The 14,547-nt window shown below is 48.6% G+C and overlaps 1 protein-coding gene across 1 annotated transcript in view; it reads left to right on the forward strand.

Annotated features, from left to right (window-relative positions):
- Positions 1 to 8,449: 8,449 nt before the first annotated feature.
- LOC126990178 (corepressor interacting with RBPJ 1-like) overlaps positions 8,450 to 14,547 on the forward strand; it is a 31,544-nt gene continuing 25,446 nt past the window's right edge. The window contains exon 1 of the mRNA XM_050848733.1: positions 8,450 to 8,771. Within this exon, the coding sequence (XP_050704690.1) occupies positions 8,700 to 8,771 (72 nt within the window). The 5' untranslated portion in view covers positions 8,450 to 8,699. The remainder of the gene's footprint in view (positions 8,772 to 14,547) is intronic.

A 14,547-nucleotide genomic window follows, 5' to 3' on the forward strand; every position in this document is an offset into this window, starting at 1 on the left:
CGTGAAACCATTAAGTATTTTAAAACATTCGATCAGTTTTCCTTGGAGGCGACGTTTGTCAAGAGAGAACATGTTAAGGGTGGAAAGCCTTTCTTCGTAAGATTTTTTGCGCAAGGAAGGGATCATTTTTGTTGCCCGACGCTGAACACCTTCTAATTTAGCAATGTCCTTTGCATGGTGGAGAGACCAAATTTGGTCTCCCCACCGCATATTCCAAGTGGGGTCTGACTAAACTATTGTAGAGTGGAAGTATTACATCTTTATTCTTGAATAAAAAGTTTCTTTTAATGAAGTCCAACATTCTGTTCTCTTTATTTGCTGCATCGATGCATTGCTGTGAGAATTTGATGTTTGACGCGATTTTGACCCCCAAGTCCTTAACGCATTGAACGCTTTTGAGTTTAACGCCGCGCATCACCAGGAGGCGCAGGATTTGTTAAATGTGATACAGGATATTTTCCTTAAACTGTTAATTAGAACACCAACGAGGGAAGAAAATATTTTGGATTTGTTGTTAACTAATAAAGAGGACATAATAAGCAATATAGAGGTTGGGGATTCATTAGTAACAGTGATCATAAGGAAATTAGATTTAATATTAAATGGGAGGACATAGTCAGCAAAAACAACACATTAATACCTGGCTTCAGGAAGGCGGACTACGAGGGGTTATGAAAGCAGCTGCAAAGGCTTAGAGGAGTAAGATCAGAAGTAGGTCAGGACCCAGAGCAGGGAGGGGCGTTAATCTCTGGTGAGGTCATTAGTCAGGTCAGTAGCTTGGAGGGTGAGTACAATAGTCTGGTCAGGGAGATTAAACTAGGTCAGCAACAGTTTATACCTCACAGGGAAGTCAGGTCAACAGGTAATTGCCCGGGATGGATGACAGACAGGCTAAAAACTGAAATAAGAAGGAAAAGAGGATTATATGTTTGAATCAAGAGGGGGGAAACTCACCTAAGGGATAGTTACAACGATTTAGCTAGAACAGTAAAGAAAAACACGCGTGTAGAAAAACGTAATTATGAGATTAGAATTGCCAGGGAAGCAAAGACCAAACCGAAGTTTTTTTTTCGATCAGCTCTATAAGACCAAGGTTAGGGATAAGATAGGGCCGCTTAAGTCGGGAAAATCACTGATTGATAGAGATGAGGAAATTAGTGAGTCGTTAAACAGATATTTCTTAACTGTATTTACTAAAGAAAGATTAGATGATATACCTCAGGGAGTACAGATCTACAGGGGAGAAGAGATAGAAAGATTAACCGACATCAACATAAATAGGGAGGTTGTGATTAGACAGGTAGATACACTCAAAGTTACTAAAGCGGCAGGGCCAGACGAAATTTTCCCCAGGGTACGTATTAAAGGAATGTAAAACTGAAATCAGTAGGCAGCTAACAGAAGTTTTTAGGAAGTCACTAGACACAGGGGTGGTGCCTATTTCATGGAGGCAGACACACGTTATTCCAATATTTAGGGAGGGAGACAAATCTTGTATGCAAAACTATAGGCCGATTAGTTTGACGTCAGTTATAGGTAAAATGCTTGAGTCAATAAGATCAGATAATAGTGTTGTGCTGGAAGCTTCCCCCGGCGACCATAGGCCTCTAGAAGGCTCCCGGAGAAACGAGCAAAGGGGCGGAGAGCAAGGCGAGCCGTCCGCGCCCCACGGGGCGCGGCCAGGCGCCAGGCGGGAAGTGTTGCCAACTCGCATATATTTTTGCTACATTTTCTTGTATGATCTGAAATATACTGTAATATTCTAGACTGTACTGTTCTGGATATATATAGGAGAAGAGGGCGAGAGAGAGCCAGTCCCAGTCATAGTAAGCTAGTGGTAAGTGAAGAGTCAGAGTGAAGTGTACTACTAAGGAAGAATATTAAACTACAGAAGTTGTGCAAAGTGTTTACATATCTCCCTCCCACGGAGTCTCCTGACGGCGACACGGAACCCAAGTAACACGTCCGGCATAACACTGGTGTCAGGAGTGTAGGCATTTGTTTTTCGCCATGGAGACTCGTTCCCAAGCTGCCCAGAGGGACGACATGTTGACTGAACTTTTGGAAGCCTTGAGACTACAGGGGGAGAAACAAGAAAGAGCACAGCAACAACAAGAAAGAGCACTCCAAGAACTCAAGGAACAACAAGAAAGAGCACACCAAGAACTCAAAGAACAACAAGAAAGAGCACAGCAACAACAAGAAAGAGCACAGCAACAACAAGAAGGAACACTCCAAGAACTCAAAGAACAACAAGAAAGAACACTCCAAGAACTCAAAGAACAACAAGAAAGAGCACAGCAACAACAAGAAGGAACACTCCAAGAACTCAAAGAACAGCTAGAAGATCGCTTCACAGGATTACAGCTACAGCTAAAAGCAGTACAAGATGGAAGTGAATCAGTGCGAAGAGAAATGACTGATGTGACCACGAACTTGGGACAACGCCTGATAGAAGTGGAGAAAGAACACACAAATCTTCAACAAGAGATGGAGGTGGTACGGGAGACGACACACAAAGAAATACTAGAAGTAAGTGACAGAGTGAAGGCCCTTGAAGACTGCTTGGCTGGAAACGGACAGCCAGTGCCTGCAGGGGCTAGTTGTACTCAAGATGCTCCTTCTACGCAAGTCCGGGGTAGTTTGAGCCCTGTTTCGCCTGAGTTTATCCCCGCAAGAAGTTCCGCCAGCCCCATGGGTCTGCTGGGTTCGCCTGTTAGAAAGAAGCCTCAGGAGTTTGATGGAAAGGTCTCCTGGGAGGCTTACCGCGCTCAGTTTGAGCTGTTGGCAGCTCGGAACGGATTGGATGACCAAGAGTTAGCGGTACAGATGGCCACTAGCCTCAAAGGGGCGGCGCTGGAGGTCCTTGCTCAGCTCGACAATGCGACAAAGGGCAGCTACAGCGGGCTGGCACAGGCGCTGGAGCAACGATATGGGACCAAGCACCAGAACGAGCTCTTCAGGGTTAGGTTCAGAACCCGCAACAGGAGGCGCGGCGAGTCTCTTCAGGAACTCGCTCAGGACCTTGAGAGCATGGCGCACAAGGCATACCCAGGTGCCACCCCTGACCTGCTGACGGTTTTGCTGCGTGATCAATTCATCGATGCCCTGGACAGCCCTCAGCTGAAGATACAAGTGAACCAAGCTAAGCCAACATCAATGCAGGAAGCTCTGGCACGTGCCATGGAGTTTGAGTCCTTTGTTAGGTCTAGCTTGTCAAGCTTCAGGGACGACTCGACTTCTGGCTTTAGGGCACGAAAGGGCGCTGTCAGCGACACAGACAGGTTCCAAGGAACGTGCTGGTACTGCGAGAAGGTTGGGCACAAGGAGAACGAATGCTATAAGAGGAAGAAGGAATATGAAGGTGCGCTAAGAAGAAGCCCAGGAAGGACCCAAGTGCTGGACCTGTGGAGAAAAGGGCACTGGAAGAATGAGTGTCGGAAAATGTGCCCCAACGAGGGACCACCACTGGGAAACTAAGAAGGACTGGTTCACGGGGCAACGACCAGTCTGTCCTGTACATGCCCCGAAGATATCAGTGTGCAGGAGAACCACCATGACAAGCTGCCAAGTGGAGGGCAAGGTTGACGGAGTGTTGTGGCCTGTGGTCGTCGACACAGGCTCGGAACGCACATTGGTGCGGCCTGACGTGGTGAGTCATCGTCGGCTTCCTAAGACGCCGCATCGACTGTGCGGAGTCACAGGACACTATGCAGAGCTCAGAGGCCCAGTGGACGTGAAGTTTGAGCTCGGAGGAAAGGAAGAGTTCCTCTCTGTGTACGTGGCCGACATGGATGACCCCTGCATCCTAGGTATGGATTATCTTGTCTCCCACAGGTGCGAGCTGGACTTCCGCGCTAAGCAGCTGACTGTAAGAGGAAGGAGGGTGCCACTGACGACTGTGAACAAGGAAGACCTGCCAGTGACGGTCAAGCGCACCACCATTATTCCTCCGAGGTCGGAGATGCTGTTACCCTGTCAAATTACGGGTGCTCCCCCGGCTAGCCTGTGTGTGGTCGAGAGGGGACGTCGAGGCCCGGTAGACAACGGGGGGATTGTAGGCAGTACTTTGGTAGACCCTGCTGCAGCGGAAGTGCCTGTCGTCGTGGCCAATGTCTCCTTCAGCCCAAAGAAAATAAAACAAGGGACCATGGTGGGTATGTGCCAAGAGATCGACCAGAAACCAAGAACCTGTGTCTGCAGGAGAACCCTGACGAAGCCCCAGGAGGAGCTGCCTGACTACCTGCGCGACCTGTTTGACAGGAGCTCCAAGTGTCTAGAGGAACCCCAAGTGGAACAGCTCAGGGAGCTTCTCGTGAGAAATGCAGATGTGTTTTCCACAGGAGACCTGGACTTGGGGTGTACGGACCTGGTAGAGCACCACATCGACACAGGTAGCCACCGCCCAGTGAAGCAAGCTCCTCGAAGGATGGCACCAGCCCGTCGCAAGGAGATGGATGAGGTAATGGATGATCTCCGGCAACAAGGGTTAATCGAGCGGTCCAGCAGCCCGTGGGCGTCTGCTGTAGTGCTCGTCAGGAAAAAGGACGGTTCCCTCAGGTGCTGCGTGGACTACCGAGCCCTCAACGATCTCACCATCAAGGATTCATACCCACTCCCACGGATCGACGACACGCTCGACGCCTTGGTGGGCTCCAAGTGGTTTTCAACACTGGATATGAAGTCTGGGTATCACCAAGTCAAAATGGCGGAACAGGACAAAGAGAAAACAGCCTTCTCCTACGGTCAAGGCCTGTGGCAGTTTAAGGTCATGCCCTTTGGCCTGTGCAACGCGCCGGCCACGTTTGAGCGGCTGATGGAGAGGGTGCTGGAGGGACTTCACTGGAAGACGGCACTCATCTACCTCGACGACGTGATTGTCTTTGGCCAGACCTTCGAGCAGGAGATGGAAAGGCTATCAGAGGTTTTCGCCCGGTTTAGAGCTGCACACCTTAAGCTCAGCCCGAAGAAATGCTGTCTGTTCCAAAGGAAGGTCCAATACTTGGGACACATCGTGAGCGAGGCTGGAGTACGCACTGATCCTGAGAAGGTGGCTGCGGTAAGGGACTGGCCGACACCCACCAACGTGAAGGAGCTGCGGAGCTTCCTCGGTTGTGCTCATACTACCGCAGGTTTGTGAAAGGCTTCGCTACGATTGCTGCACCACTGCACCTCCTGACGAAGAAGGGGCGCAAGTTTGAGTGGACAGCGGAAACTCAGGTTGCCTTTGAGAAGCTCAAGGAGGCCCTCATCAGCTCGCCCGTACTCACCTACCCAGACCCCTCTAAGCCTTTTATACTGGATTGTGATGCCAGTGATGAGGGGATTGGTGGAGTGCTGTCCCAGGCATGTGCCGACATGGAACGGGTTGTGGCCTACTTCAGCAAGAAGCTCACTCCAGCCGAGAAAAACTATTGCGTGACCCGGAAAGAACTCCTGGCAGTAGTCAAGAGCCTTGACTTTTTCCATGCTTACCTGTACGGTGCAACTTTCACCATCCGCACGGATCACGCTGCATTGCGGTGGCTGAAGTCACTGAAAAACCCTGAGGGCCAGCTTGCTCGCTGGATAGGTAAACTAGAGCAGCATCACTATACTATTGTGCACCGATCTGGACTAACACACGGTAACGCGGACAGCTTGAGCCGGCGCCCCTGCCCACCTGAATGTCACCATTGCCTCCAGAGGGAAAGCGTCCAGAATATGTGCCGCCGCACTACAGTGGAACAGACAGCGGAGGTGCCATGGGAAGACTTGGGAAAACTGCAGCGGGAGGACCGAGATCTGAGACCAATTATGGAGTGGCTGAGTCAGTCGTCAACGCGACCTGGGTGGGAAGTAATCTCGAGAGAAAGCCCTACCACCAAGAATTACTGGACTCAGTGGGACACTCTTCGGATAGACGACGGGGTGTTGCAGCGACGCTGGGTCTCTCATGATGGTCTTGACCACTACTGGTCCACGGTGTTACCTGTGAAGTCCCGGGAAGGCGTCTTGAAAGAAATGCATGACAGCATCACCAGCGGACACCTAGGGTAAAGAAGACACTGAGTCGCCTGCGCCAAAGGTTCTACTGGGTTGGCATGAGGAAGGACGTGGAAGAATGGTGTCACGCGTGTGAGGTGTGCTGTGCAAAGAAGGGCCCCAAGAAGCGTCACCGTGCCCCACTGCAACTATACCAGGTTGGAGCCCCCATGGAACGGGTGGCAGTGGATATAGCAGGACCCTTGCCTCTGACGACGAACGGAAATAGGTACATCTGCGTCACAATGGATTACTTCACCAAGTGGCCGGAAGCCTACGCCATCCCTGACCAGGAAGCCACTACCATCGCCAAGGTTTTGGTGGAGGAGTTCTTCTGTCGCTTCGGTGTGCCTAACGAGCTCCATTCCGACCAGGGAAGGAATTTTGAGTCAACAGTCCTTGCTGAGTGCTGCAAGCTTCTGGGCATCAAGAAGACCCGGACCACCCTCTGCACCCACAGTCAGATGGAATGGTGGAGAGGTTTAATTGGACGTTGGGCCAGGAGTTGGCCAAGCAGTGCAACAATGATCAGTCTTCATGGGATCAGAAGCTGCCTGCGCTTCTCATGGCCTACAGGTCTGCCGCCCACGAGACTACGGGGTATTCACCGGCAAAGCTGATGTTTGGACGTGAGCTGCGATTGCCGGTGGATCTACTGACAGGAAGGCCTCCTGGGGAAAGCCTTCCAAAGGACGCCTCCAGTTTTGCCCGTCAACTAGAGGAACGGCTGGAAGAGGTGCACCATCAAGTCCGAGGTGCCTTGAAGTTCTCCGGGGAGGCCATGAAGCGCGGTTACAATATGAGGGCAAGCCACGTTGACTTCAAGGAAGGAGACCGAGTCTGGCTTTACAACCCGCAGAGGAAGAAAGGACAGTCTCCGAAGTTACAGAGCCCCTGGGAAGGCCCTTACACTGTGCTAGAACGCCTCTCCGACGTGACTTACCGAATCCGGAGAACGGAAAAGACCAAGCCGAAAGTTGTCCACGTCAACCGCCTATGGAGGTACCACGGTCCGGGAAACTACACCTGGAACAACTACAGACACCCAGCAGCCGACGAAAACGCAAGGGACGTCCAGGACCGAGAGGAGGTCGACGACGACGTAGGCCTCCTGGCCCTTTCAGCCGAGGGAGATAACCTCCCGGCTTCGGCAGATGTTCCAGGGACACCCCAAGAAGCGGACGACGACGAGGCGCACCAGGAGACAGACGCGCAGGAGGCAACGAACAGACGACAGAGACAACGCAGGCGTCCACAGCGATACGACGATTATTATGTTTTTGATTAATTCTCTTATGTTTGTACATAGTTAAGTGTGTGATCGGGACGATCACAATTAGGGGGGGGGGGATAGTGTTGTGCTGGAAGCTTCCCCCGGCGACCATAGGCCTCTAGAAGGCTCCCGGAGAAACGAGCAAAGGGGCGGAGAGCAGAGCCGTCCGCGCCCCACGGGGCGCGGCCAGGCGCCAGGCGGGAAGTGTTGCCAACTCGCATATATTTTTGCTACATTTTCTTGTATGATCTGAAATATACTGTAATATTCTAGACTGTACTGTTCTGGATATATATAGGAGAAGAGGGCGAGAGAGAGCCAGTCCCAGTCATAGTAAGCTAGTGGTAAGTGAAGAGTCAGAGTGAAGTGTACTACTAAGGAAGAATATTAAACTACAGAAGTTGTGCAAAGTGTTTACATATCTCCCTCCCACGGAGTCTCCTGACGGCGACACGGAACCCAAGTAACACGTCCGGCATAACAATATTTAGACCGGGAGCCAGGAGGGGTCAGCCTAGCTGGAAAGGTAACAAATTCAAACCCATATAGCTATGCCCCATAGCATTTATTAAGACCCTGACTTTGGTCCTGATCTGAAAATCACGGTAGAGATGGCAGGATGGTCGCAAATGACTCCAATGGACAAGAGAAACAACTTACATTCCGACAAAATTTGGCTAATGTTAACCGTTTGGTCTGAAAAATGGTCATAGTTCAGAAATATGGTGCAAATGGCATCTTTTTATGGCAATCGAAGAGACGAATGGTGAATGGACGAGTAATTGAGGCAGTGAAAGAGTTCTTGGAGAGCGTATGTGGCGTGACAGATGTAGGCAATATGATATCTCACACCGAGTAGTTGAACATTGTCTTTCTGTATGTTTTGCTTTCGTTCGCAGGAGCTGCCGATACAAAGGCCTGTCTTGGGAGAAATTCCAGTTAAGTCACCTGTGACATCAAAATCAAGATCAAGATCTGAGGGCCAACAAACCGCGCTTCTTTTTTTGACCTGTTCCGCGTTGGTGCTGCAAGACAGAAACAGCCTAACTAGCCCCATAAAACACTGACGCGTGTTGTTTTGCTGACCCTCCGGAGCTCTGGAAAGTAACTCCGTTACGATGGTGAACAAATAAAAAGAAATATCAAGATACCTGTGACATCAAGATCAAGATCATCTTGCATCAAACAACAAACGCTCGTGGCCCTGCGCAAGCCACATGCTGCCCTCAGGTTACTGCTGACCTGCTGACTCCTGCGTCCTGAACAGCATGCATTGCAGGGTTCAGGAGGCTGTATAGAGGCGCCACTGTCTCCCAACAACACTAAGGAGGGAACGCAGCAGCGAGTTCCATTGTGGTGACTCTTTCGCGTCTGCAGGGACACCTGCCCTGGCCACAGCAACATGGGGAAGGGGTTCAATAACTACATGTGTAAGAAGTTCTTTCACCCAGCTTCAAGGGACAATCTCAAGCGGGTAAGTGACGGGCACACAAGGGATTTGTCGTATAATTATTAGCACTTTTAATTCCTTTGCATTTTAGTTATTTATCAGGCAAAAACTGAAATACAAACAGAGGGGTAATTGTGGATAATCACTCCGCGCCTCCAAAATCCGATATTACGCCTCTATATTATGGTAAACGGTTAAGATTTGTTTTAGGTCCGTGCCAGTATCTCATTACCTACCTTATGAAACATCACTATCTCTTCATATATCTTTTCTACAAACCTTCAGCAGTCATGGAAACGCTTTGAAAATCCAATTCAAGGACTTTTTTTTTACTCTTGAAAATAGGGTAAATTTGTAGCACTTCACCAGTCTAAGATTTCGAAAACTAGTTTTTTCTAGTTTTTCGCCTGTTTTGAATGAATATGCGTGTCATTTCTATCGCAAATCACGTTTTTTTTACCCCCTTCCAACCAAGAGACTCATGATGTGCGATAAAACCATTTAGAGCACAGTCATTCAAAACAGACCGAAATCTACCAGAAAAAACTAGTTTCGTCCACACAGGTGCATTTAAACTCAACATAACCCTAACATAACATAACCTAACCTAACCTAACCTAACCTAAAACTAACCTAACCTAACACTAACCTAACCTAACCTAACACTAACCTAACCTAACACTAACCTAACCTAACCTAACCTAAAACTAACCTAACCTAACCTAACCTAACCTAAAACTAACCTAACCTAAAACTAACCTAACCTAACCTAACACTAACCTAACCTAAAACTAACCTAACCTAACGGCCTCCCTCCCTCCGTTATAAATGATTTCCGAGGGGTGTTTATGGGGATGAATTTACTCAGAATGCGGAGCTCTTTCTAATGGTCAGGGTAAGAAAAGCCATCTCTAGACTGGTGTACTCCTACAATAATACCGAAAATAGGGGATAATGTTTACGAAAGCGTGTCGCCTCCTCTGGTGCTGGCCGTGGCGGCGCTGCAGCCAGTGTTGCGAGAAATACCTCCTCACTGAAATAAGTCACATATACATGTGGGGGGGTCCAGGGGGGGGCGTAGCCCCCCCTGGGTAGAAGGGGGGTCCAGGGGGGCGCAGCCCTCCCGTTAGTAAGTCGTAAAGTTCAGTTGGAGTAGTTTAAATATGCTCCCCGACCCTAAACCCTCTGCGAGCTATTTTACGGCGGCTGCAGCGGCCATGCCAGCACCAGCACCAGGGCGACACGGTTTCGTAAACATTATCCCCTATTTTCAAGAGTAAAAAAAAAGTCCTTGAATTGGATTTTCAAAGCATTTCCATGGCTGTTGAAGGTTTGTAGAAAAGATATATGAAGAGATACTGATGTTTCATAAAGTAGATTATGAGATACTGGCACGGACCTAATACGAATCTTTACCTGGTTAACCCCTCAGGGACGCCCGTCCCGCCTTCAGCCAAATGGTGGTTTACCGTCGCAGGACACTCGTCCCGCCCTCGGACAGCCCATTTTCTTTGAATTTCCCTCGCTTTCTCAGTGTCCCTGACCACTTCCCTACTCAGATAAACACTCTGGCAACCCTGTCACGGCATGCACTGTTCCCTACTTGACAGAGAATACAGAGTGCAGCACAGGTTCTTTGGGACCAGTTCGAGCTCAGGGTATTAATCAGAAAAAGCCACTTTCTCATAAAGACATTATATTCATCATGGGCGCCCCAAATAACACCGAGTACAACATGGAAACTTAAATGAAATGTCTGATGACCAGAGAGTTACAAGTAATAAAGATAACAAATAGTTACTTCAACCTTGAAATTGTAAACACCAAAATCCCACCTAATATACCCCACTGGCTTCCTTTGAGTCTCTATGAATGCTCTTTTAAGAACACTTACATAGGTCACCTATAAGTCATTGAATATTAAGAAATCAACATATTGAAAGATTAATTAAAATTAAGTAGGAAGCCATGATACCCAATAGTCACAAGAGCAGATGTAGAACCCATGGCTAAAGAGTACTTCACCGGGAGAAAGGTGGGAGTGGCCGTTTCCCTCTCAAACCGTCACAAACAGTCTTCTAGTCCCGTCAGTTCAGTACCGCTGGCCAGTCAGTCACAAGTCTGGAATAATCCTCCATGCCGTTAAGCTGTGACTGGGAAGACGGTCCACTCCCAGCCAACCCACCGATGAAGCACTCAAGTCGCCAGCCGGTTCCACTCTGCCACCCCCCAGACGCAGGTCTCACACCTCACCACACATCTGGGGTCAAACCCAACTCTGAAACACTGAGTTCAATCCCGAACCCTGAATGCCTTGCCACCGGTGCACTCATCCGCATGCACTGCACGCTTCGAACCGTGACATACCCCCTTCACTAAGTAGAAAATACAATTTTCTACCAGACCAAGCCTTCCATCTTTTTACATATCCAGTCTGCTGAGAAAGTCCACCCCAACGTTTTCAGACCCTTTGATTACTTTTAGTGTCATAACATACAGTTGGAGTATCAATGCCCATCTCATTATGCGAGCATTTAAAGTTTTCATAGAATGTAGATAATGCAGGGGCTTGTGATCAGTTTCTAACCTAAAGGGTTTTCCATACAAATATGGTTCAAATCTTTGTACCCCCCAAACAATCGCTAGACATTCCCTCTCAATTACTGAATAACGCTGCTCCCTTGGCGCCAGGTTCCTGCTAGCAAGGGCCACGGAGCGCTTTTCGCCCCCTACTTCTTGTAGTAGGACAGCTCCCAAGCCTTGTGCTGAAGCATCCATGCGCAGGATAAATTCATCATCAAGGTTAGGAAGGGCCAGTACCAGCTCCGTGGAAAGACTTTCTTGAAGGGCCTGGAAAGCTCTTTCTTGTTCATTACCCCACTCCAATTTGTTCGGCATCCTCTTCTTAATCAGGTCCGTTAAGGGCGCAGCAATAGTGGCATAGTGAGAAATGAACTTCCTATAGTACCCACTAAACCCTAAGAACGATCGAAGTGTCTTCTTAGACGTAGGGCGAGACGCCTTGATAATGTCTTCCACCTTCCTCTGTAAGGGCCACATCCCTTCACTCCCGATGATGTGCCCTAGGTAGTCCAACGTCGTCGTGCACAGCCGACTCTTCGAAGGTCGACCTGTTAGTCCCGCATCCTGCAACCTGGTCAACACTTGAATGAGAAGAAATAAATGATCACTCCACGTCTCTGAATAGATTAATATATCATCGAGAAAGTGTTGCACTCCTTTTATGTCCCTCAGCACCATTCTCATTAGTCTATTGAAAGTGGCAGGAGCATTAACTAATCCAAAGGGTAGAACTGTGAATTGAAATAGTCCTTGGTCAGTTTGCAATGCAGTATACTGTTTACTGTCTTTATCCAATGGCAACTGCCAATAGCCTTTGCTTAAATCGATCTTACTGAAGTATTTTGCTCCCCGTATGTTTGTCATTATCTGTTCTGGATCACTCATGGGTTCGCTGTCAAAGACTGTTAGTTGATTCAGCTTCCTGAAGTCTAAGCAAATACGGTGCTTACCATCAGGTTTGCAAACTACAACCATGGGTGTGCAATACGGGAAGTTTGATGGCTCAATGATGCCGAGTTCCTTCATCTGATCCAGTTCCACCTTTACTTCCTCTCTCAACGCGTAGGGTGTCTTGTAGGGCCTAGAACGAAGGACTTGCTCTCTCCATTTCTTCAAGCTTTCATCTTCCTGTTGAGCTGCTTTTAAGGCGTGGGCGTCCATGTTCAACATGTCTTCCAAATCGGGGACCTTAAGTTTCTTCCGTGGTTGAGCCTGATTAGCCTGCTTTGCTGCTGCCCTGGTCACTGCTGCATTCACCTCCCTGGTTGCCAACGCCAGTGGTTCTTCCAGCCGTGTTGCTCCTTTGATGTTGCCAATCATAACATCGTAAACAGGGTCCTCCATGCACACTGCAGTAACAATACCTTTATAGAAGGGACACTCAATTTCCACTTGAGCAAGAGGATACGTTTCAATTTTTCCATTAGCCAGCTTTACTAGGCACCTTTTTCCCATTACCCGACTCTCTGGTACCAGGCCCTTCTTAACAACAACAGTACTGCACTCTGTGTCCCACAACACCTCTACATCTACTCCACACAGCCGTCCTCTCACCACCGGCATGCTGGCTAGGGCACTGACCACCTCCACCAAGTGACCGCAGGATAAAACCTCCGCGTGAGCACATACATCGTCTTTGTCCACAGGCTCTTTCGTACCTGCGTCTGTAGTGGTCGATGGAGGGGAGCTTTGGCAGACACTCGCCTCTGCAGGCTTCTTGAAGCTTCGACACTCCGGTGATCTATGGCCCAGTCTTCCACACGTAAAGCACTTAACCTCCTTTCCTCCACTAGTTTTCCAGGTCGGCTTGCTGTATCTCACTTGAATAGCTTTCCCAGCATCCTTTGGGTTGCTTTCTTCCTTCAAGTTCTGGTAAAATCCTCCATTGGCAAACGTATAACTCTCTTCTAGTTCGATCATCTGCTGTATGGTCAAGGGGAACTGTTCTCTCAAATAAGTCTGTAAACTTTTACCACAGGTGTTAACAAATTGTTCACCCAGCACTAAGTCTGAAAGTCCTTTGTACGACTTTTCACAAGGAGACAGTTCAATCCACCGCACGAGATAGTTTTGGAGCCGGTTAACAAACTGCTCAACCTTTTCATCCTTTTGAGGCTTGCTGCTTCGAAATTTTCTACGAAATCCATCCTCCGTACACTCAAACCGGTCCATCAATGCTTCTTTGACCTTATCATAATCATTAGCATCTTCATTCGTTAACCGTGCATAAACTTCCAAGGCCAGTCCCTGTAGGTGTGAACTGAGAATGACACCCCAGTACTCTTTCTTCCATTTCGCCGTGTCTGCAAAGAGCTCAAACCGACGCAAATAGACGTCAAGGTCATCCTTGGACTCGTCAAACACCGGTAGTGAGGGGCCCTTGGCTTTCACCGCTACGGTTTCGCTGCTTGAGGCAGCTCGACCTTCCACATTTGCAAGTTCCAACCGTAACTTCAGATTTCGCTCCTCTAACTCATGCCTAAGTTTTTCTGCCTCCAGCGCCTCTACACGCTGCTGGCGGCCCAACTCGTATCGGAGCTTTTCTGCCTTCAGCTCCTCTGCACGCACCTGGCGCTCTCGTACTTGTTCCTCCTTCACAAATTCAGCAAGATTTTCTCCCTCATACCCAAGCTTTTTCCCCAACTCTACTAGTTCCTTAAGAGAAGACATAATGAGGAATATACACAACACCACCACGTAACCCTGACGCTGAACTGGTCCTGTCACGGTGACCAGATGTCACAACACGCACTGTTCCCTACTTCAGTGTTGTCCAAACTGGGGTCCGCGTACCCCTGGGGGTACGCAGCATAGATCAAAGAGGTACGTGAAAAGACGATGAACACACACACACACACACACACACACAGCAGAAACTTCCCATGATCTATGAAGGAAAGGAGAGAGGGAAGGACGAGTACCTAGGAAGGACGCGTAATATACATGTACCTAAATATAATATAATATAATATAAATATAATATAACATAATTGAGTTTAATCAGTCATGGAGGGTACGTAACAGTAGGAGAAGGTAATACAGGGTACAACAGGCGAAAAAGTTTGGACACCACTGCCCTACTTGACAGAGAATACAGAGTGCGGCACAGGTTCTTTGGGACCAGTTCGAGCTCAGGGTATTAATCAGAAAAAGCCACTTTCTCATAAAGACACTATATTCATCATGGGCGCCCCAAATAAAACCAAGTACAACATGG

The sequence above is a fragment of the Eriocheir sinensis genome, unplaced genomic scaffold (assembly GCF_024679095.1).
Source record: "Eriocheir sinensis breed Jianghai 21 unplaced genomic scaffold, ASM2467909v1 Scaffold1475, whole genome shotgun sequence".
NCBI lineage: Eukaryota > Metazoa > Arthropoda > Malacostraca > Decapoda > Varunidae > Eriocheir > Eriocheir sinensis.